The 14,400-nt window shown below is 45.0% G+C and overlaps 1 protein-coding gene across 1 annotated transcript in view; it reads right to left on the bottom strand.

Annotated features, from left to right (window-relative positions):
* Positions 1-363: 363 nt before the first annotated feature.
* Positions 364-14,400, bottom strand: part of LRRC8A (leucine rich repeat containing 8 VRAC subunit A) — a 36,466-nt gene continuing 22,429 nt past the window's right edge. Inside the window, exons 4-5 of the mRNA XM_036751165.1 lie at positions 10,489-12,654; positions 364-2,612 (exon numbers count right to left, since the gene is read on the bottom strand). Coding sequence (XP_036607060.1) covers positions 2,337-2,612; positions 10,489-12,645 — 2,433 coding nt within the window. The 5' untranslated portion in view covers positions 12,646-12,654 and the 3' untranslated portion in view covers positions 364-2,336. The remainder of the gene's footprint in view (positions 2,613-10,488; positions 12,655-14,400) is intronic.

Genomic DNA, 14,400 nt, shown 5'->3' with positions numbered 1-14,400 from the left:
AGAGAGAGTTCACATAAGGAAATGACCCTGATGTAAAAATAACCTAGAACAAATGGCATTAATTTTAAAAATGGTTAAAAAATAAACCATAAAAAATAAAAACAAAGATAAAAGGGCTGGGAAATAGACTGAAATTCCAAGCCTGAAGGCAACACTCAGACCATGCAGAGATCATCTCATTCCCAACAGAACCAGTCATGCATCTCACTGCCCCCTCCCCCACCGGCTTCTTCAGGTCTGGACCAGGGCACAAAGGGGCAGCACCAGCAGGAAAGCATGTATTGCTTCTCTTGTAGAAGGTCAGATTTATGGCCAAGTCAGGGGATAATCCTCACCCTCACCCAATGACATGAAAACAGCAAGTGGAATTTTGATGTCATAGCTTTATTGGATATGTGAACTGAGTCAGCGAGTCCAGACCCAACTGTAACGGATTGCTTCATGGTTGTCAGAGTCTCTAGTGTGCATTATCTCGGAAGATTACAACCAATGCAGAAAAAAATCATTAAGACAAGAGACGCTAAAACGTGCCCTAGTGTCCCAAGTGATCTAAGGCAGGGTCAGGTGGCACCCCGGCTTCACTCCACCCTGGGCTGGTTTGGCAACATGCCCAAGGAAACAAATTGGCATTAAAATAATAGCCCCATTCCTCTCCTCTTTTACAGAAATGAGAGCTCTGGGGAGAGACCTTAGAAAGCCACACTTTCAAAGCCTCTTCCCCCTCCCATGCTATGTCCCCATTAAAGGGGCATAATGGTGATTACTGTAGACCATGGTAAAGGAAGAGAAGCCTTCCCACATGGCCCCTTGCATTTGGGGCTGAAGCTAATGGCAGCTATCACACGAAAGCCACACCATGGAGCTGAAGGAGGGTTCAGAAGTGGAAGCAAAATGAGGCCAGTGATGTTAGGCAAGCCCAGAGTCCCATCTTCCAGGAACAATGCAGGTAAACTGCCTCCAGATAGAGTTTATCTACTGCTAATGATACTGCTCCTTAACACTGTATGGAGTGAAGTGGGGCTGGGGACAGAGGAAAAGGAGATGACAGAGCACCAGGTTCATTCAGGGATTTGCCAACATGACTGCTCTATCTCCATGTTGCTCCCAAGTCTGATTTCTGCTGTCCACCAAAATTCCCTTTGGGTGGGAACAACAGAAACAGACCAATGGCTGCTGCCAGAATACCAGAAAAGGGAAAAAAAAAGTCTACCCCAAGATCAGAGAGGAAAAAACAGACCTTTTGGTCCAAGTTCACGTAAGATGCTGGCAACACCTCCCAAACCTCGAGGGAAAAGGAAACACAATTCAATGTTGTCCTGTTGCTTTACACAAGGGAAACCACCGCCCTATCCTGAGACGTTCCTATCTACTGGCCCTTAGTGTGTTTTTTTTTAAAGTTTTATTTATTTTTAATACCCAAACCAAAATTTAAAAAACATTTTGCTTTTAAAAAAGAATCCTTAAAAAAAGAAAAAAGGATCTAAAACCTCCACAAAAACATGTCTCAGTGGACAAGTTTCAGACTTTTCTTCTTACCCCACTCAACTTGTTGCAGGCACCATAGCAATGTTTTGGAAAACCAGCTCAGTCCTCATGACCCCCTCTTTTCACCCCTGACCCCTGGGTCAGACCTTTAGCAGCATGGAGGACTGAGCAGGGAAACTGTCCAAGAGCAGGGTCACAGCTGGATCTTTTGGCTAGAAATGGGGTTGGGGGAAAAAATGCACTTCTAATATCATTAAAAAACAAAATAAAAAAACACTACCCCAAACACCCTATTATCTGCGCTGAGCTTTCAAGGGAATGTATAAGTTATTTGGGAAGAAAGGAGGCAGGCCAGAGGAAGGGGGAAAAAATAAATACCAATAGCTAGATAATAGTCATCAGCTCCCCTAATGTGAGCAGAGGCCCCCTGGCCCTAACTCAGCTGCTTGGAGAGAGACATCACCAGAAGAGGCTGTCCTGATCCACTGACCCTGACTGTCCAAATACTGCATGGCCCTCTGGTCTGCCCCAGGCAGAGCAGGACCAGCCTCTTTTCACTGCCTGTGCCCAATCTGATGGCAGTTTCCACTGGCTCCTGTTTCCTCTTCAGCCCTATGATCCTGTAGCCTTGCTTCCCTCGATTGGTGCAGGAGGATCAGCCTGCTCTCTACTCTGATGGGCCTGCTTGGCTTATCTCCGGCCTCAACACTCAAGGATTTCTTGGCTAGTCTGACGTGAGAGGATGGTGGTGGGGGGGAGGTGAGTTTGGAAGCGGGCCTGGAATGGAATGGGCTCAGCATTGCCTACGCCAGCAGCATTGGGAATCATCCCCTGGACTCTCCAGAGGGGGTTCAGGCCTGCTCCTTGTCTGCCCTCCACAGCCGTTCCTTCACCTCCAGGGGCAGGGTATTAAAGAGATCCTCCTCCACCACCAATCCGCTCCGCTTCAGCAGGGGACACTCCCCTAGCTCCACAGGCAGGCATTCCAACCGGTTGCCCCGAAGCTCAATCTGGGTCAGGTTGGTCAGCTCACCCACCCGGGATGGCAGTGACTGTAACACGTTATTACCCAGATGCAAGGTCCGAAGCTTCCGACACTGGAAGAGTTCAGGTGGAAGGCCCTCAATCTGGAAAAGAAGGCAGGGAAGAAAGAAATTTCAGTTCCAGGACTCCATAAACCTTCAGAAACCCTGGACCTTCCAGAGTCCCCAGTCCAACACAGGGCCTAGGGCCTACCCTGCATCCCCCATCTGCCCATGAACTTTGGGTCACATTTGCATCTTTAATTTCTTCCAGACCTTACTCTTTCCCCCTGCAAATGCTGTTAAGAAGAACAATGGTTATAATGTTTGATTATTACAGCAAATATTATATTTACTAATTGTCTGGTACGTCTATTAATCAATTCCATGAGTCCTCTGACTTTGTTGTTCTAGGACAACTGAAGCCCTTCTGGGCTGATGGCATTCTAGTCCAAAGATTTACCAAGATAGGTAAGAATACATTCCTGCCCTCCAATAAAAGTGACCCATGCTGCTGCCTCTATCAGCTTTGACCCCCAATTCACCCCTTATACTTTGGATTACAAAAAAGCAGGATGGGAGGCTACCAGCTCCTTTCTCCCAAAGGGAATAGTAACCTTTCCTTCTGTTCCTGAGCAGGCTGTTCTGCAATGCACAAGGACAGTCCTGTCACCCCACAATGTTCTCAGGGAAACAAGGTAAAATAAGGGAGGGACTTAAGTTTCCCTCTCTCCCCAAGGTAAGACTACCTAGGCTAAGGAGCACATAAGGACAGCAACTGGTTCAGTGTCAGAGCAACAGTTCACTGGGGCAATCCTTCTGGGGGGGCCTTCTGCCCCTCACCTTAGCGGCCTCTTAGGGATGATGCTCCCTTGCTCTGTTCAGAAAACAAAGAGTCCTTGCAGTTTTCCATGAAGGTCAGCAAAAGCCCCAGCTTCCTTTAATAGCCACATCCGGCATTTACTGCCAGGGATTGCTCTAAACACTTCTTGTGCCTATTTATATTTCTAGTCTGCACTTTTTGGGGGTCATAATGAATTCTGGATTCAGTAGTTTGTGGTGTCAAATAGGGCTTTTTCCTATTGATTCTAAAACTACCTCTTTTAAACCCTTCTAAGACTTGATTTGATAAAGAAAAAGACTGTTGGCCTGGGAATTAGAAGACTTGAGCTTCGATTATGGCTCTGTCCCCAACAAACCAGATGACCCTGAGCAAATTACTTTTTCTTCACAGGTCTCAGTTTCCTCATCTGCAAAACAAGGGGACTGGACAAGATGATCTCTAAGCTCCCTCACAGTATTCTAAGGCCATGCTTCCCTTATTCCATGCCCCCACTCCTTCCCCATCCCCTTTAAAGACCAATCACATTCACTCAGCCTTTGTCTCTCCAGATTGAAAAGGCTTTTTGGAAAAATGAAAACAACCGCCCTGGTTTCATATTCAGTTCTTTCTGCCAGCGCCTAGAGACACCGAAGCCCCTCACCCAGAGTACATGGTGTAGCTTCATCCCAAGCAGACACTGAAACAGTTTAAAAGGACTATCAAGACAAAGTTTCAAATTACAATGGCCTGTTAAGAGTACAAAGGTGGTTACTCCAGTACAGGTTCATGCTTTCCCAAGACAAAAAAATCTTACAATTTCAAGGTCAGGAAAATCTAATCTCTCCCTGGAGGGAGGCAGACAGACAGAAGGACAGCCTTACCAGCAAAAAGCTGGGTGCTAAATATTAAATCCCTAGAGGTCTGGAATACACCAAAGCCATGGAACCCACCTCCAAAGGACACAGTGTTGTGGTGGTGGCTGAAGGAGTGTGTGTGCTAATTCAAATCAAGCTTCCACCTTTTTCCTAGCAAAATCCCATAGCCAAAGGGCTGCCTGTGATGACAAGAGGTCACCCATCTAGACCATAGGGATTCTCCAAGTAGGTAAAGGGCAATATTTCCCATGACATCAAAGCAAGTGGGTGGAGGAATATATACCACAGTTGGAACTGACCTTAGGTTCCTTCTCAGAACCCTCCTGCCATCCCAGGAAGTTTTTTTAATCATTGCATGGCCCCACTCTGCCTGCTATCTTCTCCCACCAGAGAGGCTCTTCCTTCATCTGGTTCTTTAATGGAAAAACAGATCCAGATTTTGGCAAGGAGGGGAAGTAAGGAAAGAGAGGGAGAAAGGGAGGGGGAGAGGAGGAAAGGGAGGAAAGAAAGGAATAAAAGGAAGGGGAAAGAAAGAGAGGAAGGGAGGGAGGGAGAGAGAAACAGACAGACAGACCCTCACCCTGCCTGAATGGGCATCTGAAAAGAAACAAAGCCCTGTGTTCACCTTGGCCCAGCTGTGGGTGTGGGAGTAGGAGAAACCCAGAGCAGAAATAAGGAGCGAGGTAGTTTGAGGAAAGGCTATGAAAGTAGGAAAGCAGACATACTGTGTTTGCCAATCCATGTAGTCACACACAGCTGTTTCTACAGAATCTGGAGCCAGACTAGTGAAATGTCTGATGGGTTTTCCCCTAATTGAGGGGATCCAATGCAGGCAACTAAGCTCTCCTACCTTCACTTCCTCTTGTGTGTGGTCTCCCACACATTGACTTTGTTGTTCTAGGACGACTGAAGCCCTTCTGGGCTGATGGCATTCTAGTCCAAGGATTTACCAAGATAGGTAAGAATACATTCCTGCCCTCCAATAAAAGTGACCCATGCTGCTGCCTCTATCAGGTTTGACCCCCAATTCACCCCTTATACTTTGGATTACAAAGAGACTATAAGCTCCCAGAGGGCAAGAACTATTTTAGATTTTGTATCCCTAGCATTTAGCACAGTGCCTGGTACACTGCAAGCACTTAATCAATGCTTATTGACTAATATCCTTTTATTCACCTCTCACTTCCTTCCACTTTCCTCACAGCTGGTATTCCTAATGTGTAGTACAGGAGAAAGCACTCTGGGTTTGGAGTCAGAGGACTTGGGTTCAAATCCCAGTTCTGACATTTATGACACTATCTGGGCCTGAGTTTCCTAATCTCTAAAATTAAAGGGTAGGGGTAGATGATCGTTGACATCCCTTCCATCTCACAATATATGATCTTTAAGACCTCCAACTCCTAGCCTCCCCTCTCTCTCAACAGACATCTTCACTTCCTCCTTCACAAAATAAACTGAGACTATCCAACACAACTTGACTGTCCTGTGACCTTGGATGAATTACTTCACCTTCTCTGGGCTCCAGTCCTCTTCTGGAAGTATGAGGGGCTTGGACTAGATCATCTCTGAGGGTCCTTCTACATTGTACACTCTCTAATCCTCTCAGCTAGAAGTTCAGTCACTGAGATCAGCACCTGAACCATGGACCACATTCATCAGGAAGTTTATGAAGTACTCTCAGGGAGGAGATAGATCCTAGACACCAAACTCATCTTCCCTGGTACTTGGGAAAAAGCACAGTCAGTGAAATCACTGGCAATCCAATGTAAATTCTGTTCTGGCAGGTGGTTTACACAATGATGCTGCCACCTAGATGCCGATATCTACAGCTGATGGAGGACTAGTCAGGAACCTTCCAAGTCAATGATATTTATTCAACCACTTTTTCCTCTCGGTTCAAACCTGGGAAGGACATTAGATCAAAATAAAGGGACTAAAAGCTCCAATAAATCTAATTTCATGCCATCTAATCTAATCAGGTGCTGACTCCCCTTTTAAGCCTCATTTCACATTACTCCCTTGAAGTTCAGTCAAGTAGGACTAGAATCTATTTCAAAACTGCCTCCAGTTTTGCCTGAGGCGAGCAGTCTCCCATGCTTAGAATTCTTTTTCTTTTTCTATTTCTTCATTTCATCTTTTATGGCTTAGCTCCGACTCCACTTTACCTGGCCCCCGTTGTTAGTACTCTCACTCTTCTCAAACCTCCAATCTGGATCTCTTCTCGGTCCTCATCACTTCCTACTTTATGCATGTTATTTCCCACCAAATAGCAACCAATCAACCTTTGTTAAGCACCTACTATGTGTGAAGGAAGTATTATGTTAGGACTGGGCATACAAACAACAGAAAGATTTCTACTCTGCAGGAGCTGACGTTCTATCGGGAGAGACAAGACATACACGGTTAAATAGACACAGAACGTATACAGAATTAATGCAGGGTGGTTAGGAAGAGTGGTCACTGGCAGTTGGGGGGATTAGGAAAGCCTTTGTGTAGAAGGCGGTGCTTGAGCTGCACGTGTTGGGTACAGGAAGAGAGCCAATCAGCATAAAAGCAAGGACTGTTGCTTTTCATCTCTGTCTCTCTGATGGTTAGCAAAGTGCCTTAAGAAATGTTTGTCAGATTGACCTGGTTTAACTCAACCAAGTCTCATTCTCACACTGGGGATGTATGGTCCCAAAAGGATATCACTAGTGCAGGCGTGAGTGATGAGGGACTAGATGACGTCACACTGGGGATATGTGGTCTCAGCAGCTCAGGAAAGACTCTACCCCTAAGAGCCTTCAGCTTTATCCAGATGGAACAGAGAACTCTAAAGGGGAAGGAACACGGACTGGTGTGTGACACTCATACACAGAGGAGTATCTGAGCATATTCTATTGCTCTGCTTCAAACTAGAATTCTGGACTAAAGGACTGGGAAAAGGCAGGAGATGAGGTTAACAACAACAAAATAACCCATTTTCATGTAAACATGTCTAGTACTCTGAAACAGCTGGGCAGAAACATAGGAAATGATTAAGCAGACTACTAACCAGGGCTTTCAAATTTCCAAGAGGGTCTCTGGAAACACACATGCCAAATTCAACATCCTCCTCCTCCCTTAGTCATCTGCAGGAGCCCTTTTTTCTACAGGATGACCTTAAGACTGCCAAAAGCCCAAACAAAAGAAGGACAAGCTGAAGAACTAATTTCACAGGAAGAGAACTGGCAGGCAGCACAGAATCTCTGGGATGGATAAGAGAGTCTTGGGAGCCTGAAGACAGCCCCCCCACCAAAGACATCACCCTCTCCACCAGTCTTTCTCACAGGGTTAAGGCTGCACCTGCCCACTGCTCCTATACAGTGGAGGCAAGGACAAGGAAACAAGGGGTCTGGAAACTGGACTGAATTCCCTTGGGAGTAAACCAGGGTAGTAGGTGACAGGACTGTAGATTTAAAGCTAAAGCTACTTTGAAAAGCCATCTAATCAAAACCCCCTCGTTTTATAGATGAGGAAAACAGGGTTCAAAGAAAATGACTTGCCCAAAATCATACTGATGCCAAGTATAGAAGATTAGATAGATAGATAGATAGATAGATAGATAGATAGATAGATAGATAGATAGACAGACAGATTCTCTGACTTCAGGTCCTGCCCCTTTTTCCATGGCATCATGTTGAGTCTTAGATCTGGCTCTGCTACCACTTCACTGTATAACAAACAAGTCCCTTTATTTATCTGTTTCTCAGTGCTCACATCTGTGAATTGGGGGAATTGGACTAGGGGACCCCCAAAGTCCGTTCCAGTTCCAACTTTACAATTCTCTGCTCTACCTACCTTCCTTATTGACTTAACTCATGCTACCTCAAACTTAGGACACTAAAGAGTTCCCCTGAGGAAAGGAAAAAGAATGTGATAGTTAGACTGAAGGGAAGACAGTATTATTGTCCCAAATATTTGTGGAATTATTCCTAAGGGGGCACTGAGCTTCTGCTCTCTGTATCCAAGGAAAAGAAGCAAGTCTAGGATACAGCAGGAAACAGGGAGTCGGTTATATGCTTCTACACTTCACTGCTTTTGAAATCTCCTCCTTAAAGGACCTGTGACTTTTTTTAGTCTTGGAGAACTTGTAGGGATGAAATAATCATCCCTGTATACATCCAATCCATGATGGGCTTCTTCAAACTTAGCTAGTAGCCTGGTCCTAACACAATAGACACACACACACAGTTTGCCACTGAACCCATATTAAAAATCTTTCCAGCTTGGCACAACAGCCAGAACTTATTGGCTTGGTATGCAAGAATCCAAGGTTATTTTCATCTTTATGATGAAACATCACTGAAGGACTTAAATAGAAGAAGGTTAAGACAGAAGAGGAAAACTTCCTGGTAAGTGATTAAATTCAGGGAGAGGAAAGGTTAGTGATCTTTAGCCTAAGAGATCTTAGAGAATGCACTTGGTTCTTGGCCAGTTCAGGAACGGTCCTCCAGACCAGAGCTACAGTAGGTTCCATGTAGCTCTAACTCTGTAAGAACTAAATACTGGATGCCAGCAAATTACCTGGCATAGAACATATGCCAGTCCTCTGCTTGTTCTCCTTTCAGCACCAGAAAGGTCCAAAGCAGGCTATAAACCCTTTACCATCTACACATTTAACCCAACCAAAATGCTCTTCAAATACTCCCCAAGAAAGTAAACTTCAATACATGTGACTGTCCTGGGGGTAGGAGGTACACAGAACAACTGTGATATTGTTTAAGAAACTCAAACCACAAAAACCACAAGATCTTTCTGTAGGTTCCACCCCATCTTAGCAAGATGTCCGTAGCCCAGCCACACCTAGGAGTGTGAGGGTATAATAAAATTACAAATTCTTCCTAACTCAGGGGGTGTCCTAGGCACTCAAACCCTCCAGGGGTGAGACCACCAAGCCAAAAAGGCTGACCCTGAGTAATCCTCATGGGAAGTCTCATAATATGCTAGGAGCTGCATACTTTCATTTCAAGGAAGGTAAATGAGAGACAGAAAAATCCAAGTCCTCTAAGCTAAGTGCCTGGATACCTTTTCAATTCTCATAGTATTATACACTGCTATGGTGGGAGTAGAAAGGGTCTTTAAAATCCACCATAATAAAAATAAAAGAAAAAAAATCTACCATCATATCTCTAATTGAAAACACTGATTACAGTTTAAAGACTGGTTTCATTCCAGCAGTTAATATCCTTCCTCAATGAGTCCTTTTCTTTCCTAACAGATGAGCAGGTGAGGGTGGTTCTTAACTTTATTCTGTGTCATGGCCCCTTCGGCAATCTGGTGAAGCCTACGGATCCTTTCTTAGAAGATCCCTTTTAAATAAAGTAAATGCTCAATTTCAGCTAGAGGTAAGTAAAAATAAAGATGTCATTTTTTTCCCATCCAAGTTCATGGACTTGTTGAAATCTACCCCTTGAGGGTCCATGAATCCCAGATGAAAAACCTCTATGAGAGACTTGAAGAAGTAGTGGATTTGCCCAGACTCCCAATCAAGCCAACAACTTATTGTGGAGGTAACGAGTTACCTCACCTCTTAATTCTCTGTTTCATTCATGCTTTTTTTGAGAAATGTAATTCCTAGGAAAGGTAAAGAAACAATTACACAAATGTGATTTTCTTTGTATGAATTAAGCTCCCTCTCCCTTTTGGCTAATCTAAATCCCTCTGCTCTCTCTTCCAAGATTCTTTTTTTAAAAAAAAAAAAAGGCCACTTTCAAAATCCTGATTAACCCACCTCACTGATCTTACATTAACCGTACAGGCTCCTCTGCACTGGGCCCACCCTGTACTAGAGTGATTTTTAAATGTTTTACACTAAAGCTTTTCTTCAGTCCTATCCACTCTCTATGTCAGTCAGTAATCTCTTTGAGGGAACCGACTAGGTCTTCTACTGTTCTTGTATCTCCCTCCAATATTCATTGAGACCAAATTATTTTATGTATTCAAGCTTTCACAAGCTCCTGTATAAAAATACAATTCTTGACCAGGAAAGTATAATAGAAAACACAGGAGATGGAGCCAGAAGACTTATATTTGAATTCAGGTTCTAACACTTACTTGGTTGTATGACCTTGGGCATGTCGCTTTACCTGACCTTGTTTTTTTATCTATAAAATGAGAACAACAGTATTTAACACTGCTATCTGCTTCCTGGGGTCATGGTGAGGAGAATATTTTGTAAAATTTAAGGCACTATAGAATGAGAGTTGTCATCAGCTGCTTCATCTAAAGCCCCGCCACCCCCCTAATTCTACCATGAACTTACCCGGTTGGCTGTCACAGCCAAATTCTGAAGGTTCTGTAGCAGTCCAATGTCAGCAGGAATAAAGGTCAAATTGTTGTGACTGAGATCCAGGTAGCGTAGCTTGCGGCAGTAGAAGAGCTGGGTAGGGATCTTCTCTATCTTGTTGCGGTTCAGGTAGAGCCGCTCCAGGTTGGTGAGGTTCCCGATCTGGATGGGGATGTAGGCGATTTGGTTATACCACAGCTTAAGGCAGGTGAGGCGATGCAGGTGCTGGAAACTGATGATCTCTTCTATGGTCTTGAGGTTGTTGTCCTTCAGATCGATCTCCTGCAGGTTGTGGAGACTGAAGATGGAGTGTGGGATGCGTTCCAAGTCACAGCGGATCAGTTCCAGCTCAGTCAGGTTCACCATCTTCTTCAGGCTGTTGAGGACAATCAGCTTGGTCCCTTCGTTGTTGATGGAAAGCTTCTGGAGGTGGACACCCACATCCGTGACCACCTGTGGCAGCTTGGTTAGGTTGCTCTTGAGCCGCAGGACCTTGAGCCGCTTCAGCTCCCGCAGACCGTCTATCACGATATAACGGTTGTTCTCTGCACTCAGGTTGCCGGTCAGGTGGAGCTCCTCCAGAGTCTTTAAGCTATAGATCCACAGAGGGATCTCTTTGATGTCAGTGAACTTGATGTGCAAGGCCTTGAGGTTCTCCCTCAGGAAGGCCAGGGCAGGGGCCTCGATCTTGGCTGCCGTGTGGTAGAGCCAAAGCTCCTTGAGGCTGGTGAGCTGGGCAATGCTGGGAGGGATGGTCACATCAGGGATAAGCTCCAGCTTGAGCACCTCCAGCTCAATGAGGTCAAAGACGGTGTCTGGAATCCCACTTAGCATGAAGAGGTGCAGCTCCAGCTTATCCTGGGAGTTCTTGGTGATGCGCTGCCTCAGCTTCTCCAACGTCCACTCGTTGTTCAGGTTCAGCTGCCGTAACTTATTTTCACTCACCTCTGAGAGGAAGACGGCAAAGCGCTTGGAATAAAGGGGGTCATACTGGTCGATGAGGTGCAACATGAAGGCAAAGTCATTCTTCACATCAGGGATGTCGCTGTAGCTGCTCTCCTCCCGGATGGACTCAAAGGAGTACTTCTTGAGGGAGCGCCGGAGCATCCACCATAGCGTGTACATGCATATCAGGCCGTAGAAGATCACCAGACTAATATAGAAAGAAGCCAGGATCTTGAAGAGGGTGGCGAGAGGGTGGGCACAGCGGTAGGTGCGGTAGCCCGTCAGGCTCTGAATGTCCACGGTACAGTCGACGTCAAACTTTATATTGTTGACGTAGTACACCGTGTAGCTGATGATCAGGATAAACTTGATTACCTTGATGATGGTCTGCCGCATGTAGAGGCGGTAGACGATGTCCCCCTCCTCCACGTGAGTCCGGAATTTCTTCACTTTCTCAAAGAGAGCTTTGGCCTGCTCCCCTTCCTTCTTGTCTAGTACTCCGGTCTCTGACCGGTCCACGATGCCTTGCTCAATTCTTGACTTGCTCCGCTGTAACATGGGCACAGTAGCCTCCACATCTTCACTCACGGTTGATGACTTCTTGTCCATGGAGCCATTCATCTTGCTAAAGGCTGGCTTAGGGTCACTCTCTTCCACCACTGTCTCTGAGAGTGCCCGAGTAGTCCAAGGGGAGTCAAAACATTTAAGCAGGATAGAGACAAAGTGCTCCAGTTTGGAGCTGGTCCGGGGAAACTTGAACCAGAAGTTACTGCAGGCCAAGAAGATAAGTGTATGGAGCAGCACCAAATAGGGGAAATACTTGGCGAACCAGTGGAGCCGGTTCTCATAGCATACCGCATCCACATAGTTGTACTGATGACGATCAAGGTCATACTTGATTCCTTTGGGCCCTGGGTCTGGAGATGTAAGGATTGTAGAGTTGTAATAGGTGGGATCTGGGGCAGGAGTAGACCAACCTTGAAAGGAATCATTGCAGGAGTCTTTAGTAACCCATTTACAAGGGAGACAGATCATCTTGTCCTGGGTGACCTGAAGAGTCCCCCCAAATACTGCAATCATCAGCATGACAATGGATATGTAATCTGTGAAGACATCCCACCATGGTTTCAGGATTCGGTAAGCTGGCTGAGTATCAGCAAAGTACCGGAGCTCAGTGACAGGAATCATGGTTTAAACCTGAAAGGAACCCACAGGCAGGTATTATTGGCAGAGGGCAGCCTGGTTTCCCCCAGAAGAGTTATTAGCAAGTCGTCTGGGACTAAGTCAGTGTGAGACAATAAACCAATTGTTTTAAATTCTACTTGAAGTCTAAATGAAAATCACACCCAAATCATTTAAATAACATTCCTCTTAGAGGAGGTTAAATGACCTGCTAGGGAAACCAATAGGTAAAGGAAAAGACTAAACACTTTCACCCCATTTACAGAGGAGAAAACAAGAATGACAAGTTAAGTGATTTGTCTGTGAACACATGGTAAAAATCAGAGGCAGAGACAAAAATTAGACCTGTTTCCCAATTTGTAATGGGAGATTCTATCCATGAAGGCTCTCAATCATTAGGCCACAAACTAATTAATGAACTTCCTTTGGTTCTATTTCCTCCTCATATTAAGAATCATTTTTCTGTGTCAACCAAAAGGATCCAGATGTCACTTTAACAAAAGATTCTGCCCAACCTGAATCTTGCTTTCTACTAACTCAAAGAAAGAGAAATTAGACATTCAAATGATTAGGAGTAACACCTGAAGAACATCTAGTCTATTTCCTTGTCTCCAAGTACTCTTCTCCTAGATAACCCAAGAAAGATGTTTAATATACCTTCATTCATTGCAACATATCTGTCTCAAGACAACCAACCCTTTAAGGTGAGAGGAAAATGTCTAGGTAATTTGAATTTGGCTACTCTACTATTAACAAAAATAACAACAAAATAATCTCCTCTATTCAAACACCACCTTTCTTCAAGCTGTCCTAAGTATATGGAATATACTAGGATATGCTAAGATGACTGTGAAGGACAAAGGTGAAAAAAGAGAGGAACTGAGGCACTCGATCAAGGTGCCGTTAGCCATGATGGATCCAGAAAAAAACAGATGCCAGAAGCCTTGATTCCCTAGGCTACCAGAGCAAAGATCACAAGTTTCTAGGAGCCAGGTCATGGTGAGGCTGATATATACCACCCCCTTGACTTGCTGGTTTCTAGAGCTGGATATCTACCCTCTCCTTGGAGAGCTTAATTAAGTCACAAGCAGAGTGACTGAAGGCTAAGCCATTCCAGGAAAAGGACTAGAGGAGAGAGAGTCACCCAGGAATGGCTTTGTGAATCCACAGGGTGGTAGCAAGATCTCTGTAACAGGGATGGGTTTCCTTAAGCCACCTACACCGTGGAGAAACCAGCCCTTTTACAACTTGCTGAATCATTTGGCCCCACCTTCCACTAAAAGGCAAAGATCCCACTTGCTCCTAGTCTTGACCTGTAACTATCTAAAGCAGTATCTAGAATGTAAACACGTGCCAGGAAGAGCCACTCATGAAGTCCATAGTACAGAGAATACAGATAATGGGAGTTGTCAGCATACTCTAAGTCACTTGAGAGTCCAAAAACCAGAGATTCGAGTCATATGAGCCAACTGCCCTGATGCTCAAGCAGGTCTCCTCCCTGACTCTCTCAGACAGGGCGCCAATATTGAAGGTGGGGTGGGTAGCCCTGGGAAGGATGTGGTTACAATTGCTCAGCCTTTAAAGAATGTTGGGGGAATGGGAAAAGAAGGTGTGGAATAGAGAAAGAGGGGCTAGGCCTAAGCCAAATTCAAATCTCTGATGAAGAAACTGGTTCCCTTCTTCAGCTCTCAGGTACACTATCCCTATTTAACGGATGGATGAAGATCATGAAATCCAAGAAACAACACAACGTTCTTTTGT

Source organism: Trichosurus vulpecula, chromosome 3, assembly GCF_011100635.1.
Source record: "Trichosurus vulpecula isolate mTriVul1 chromosome 3, mTriVul1.pri, whole genome shotgun sequence".
In the NCBI taxonomy this organism is placed as follows: Eukaryota; Metazoa; Chordata; class Mammalia; order Diprotodontia; family Phalangeridae; genus Trichosurus; species Trichosurus vulpecula.
The sequence above is the reverse complement of the archived record's forward strand: the minus strand, read 5'-3'. Positions and strand labels throughout refer to the sequence as shown.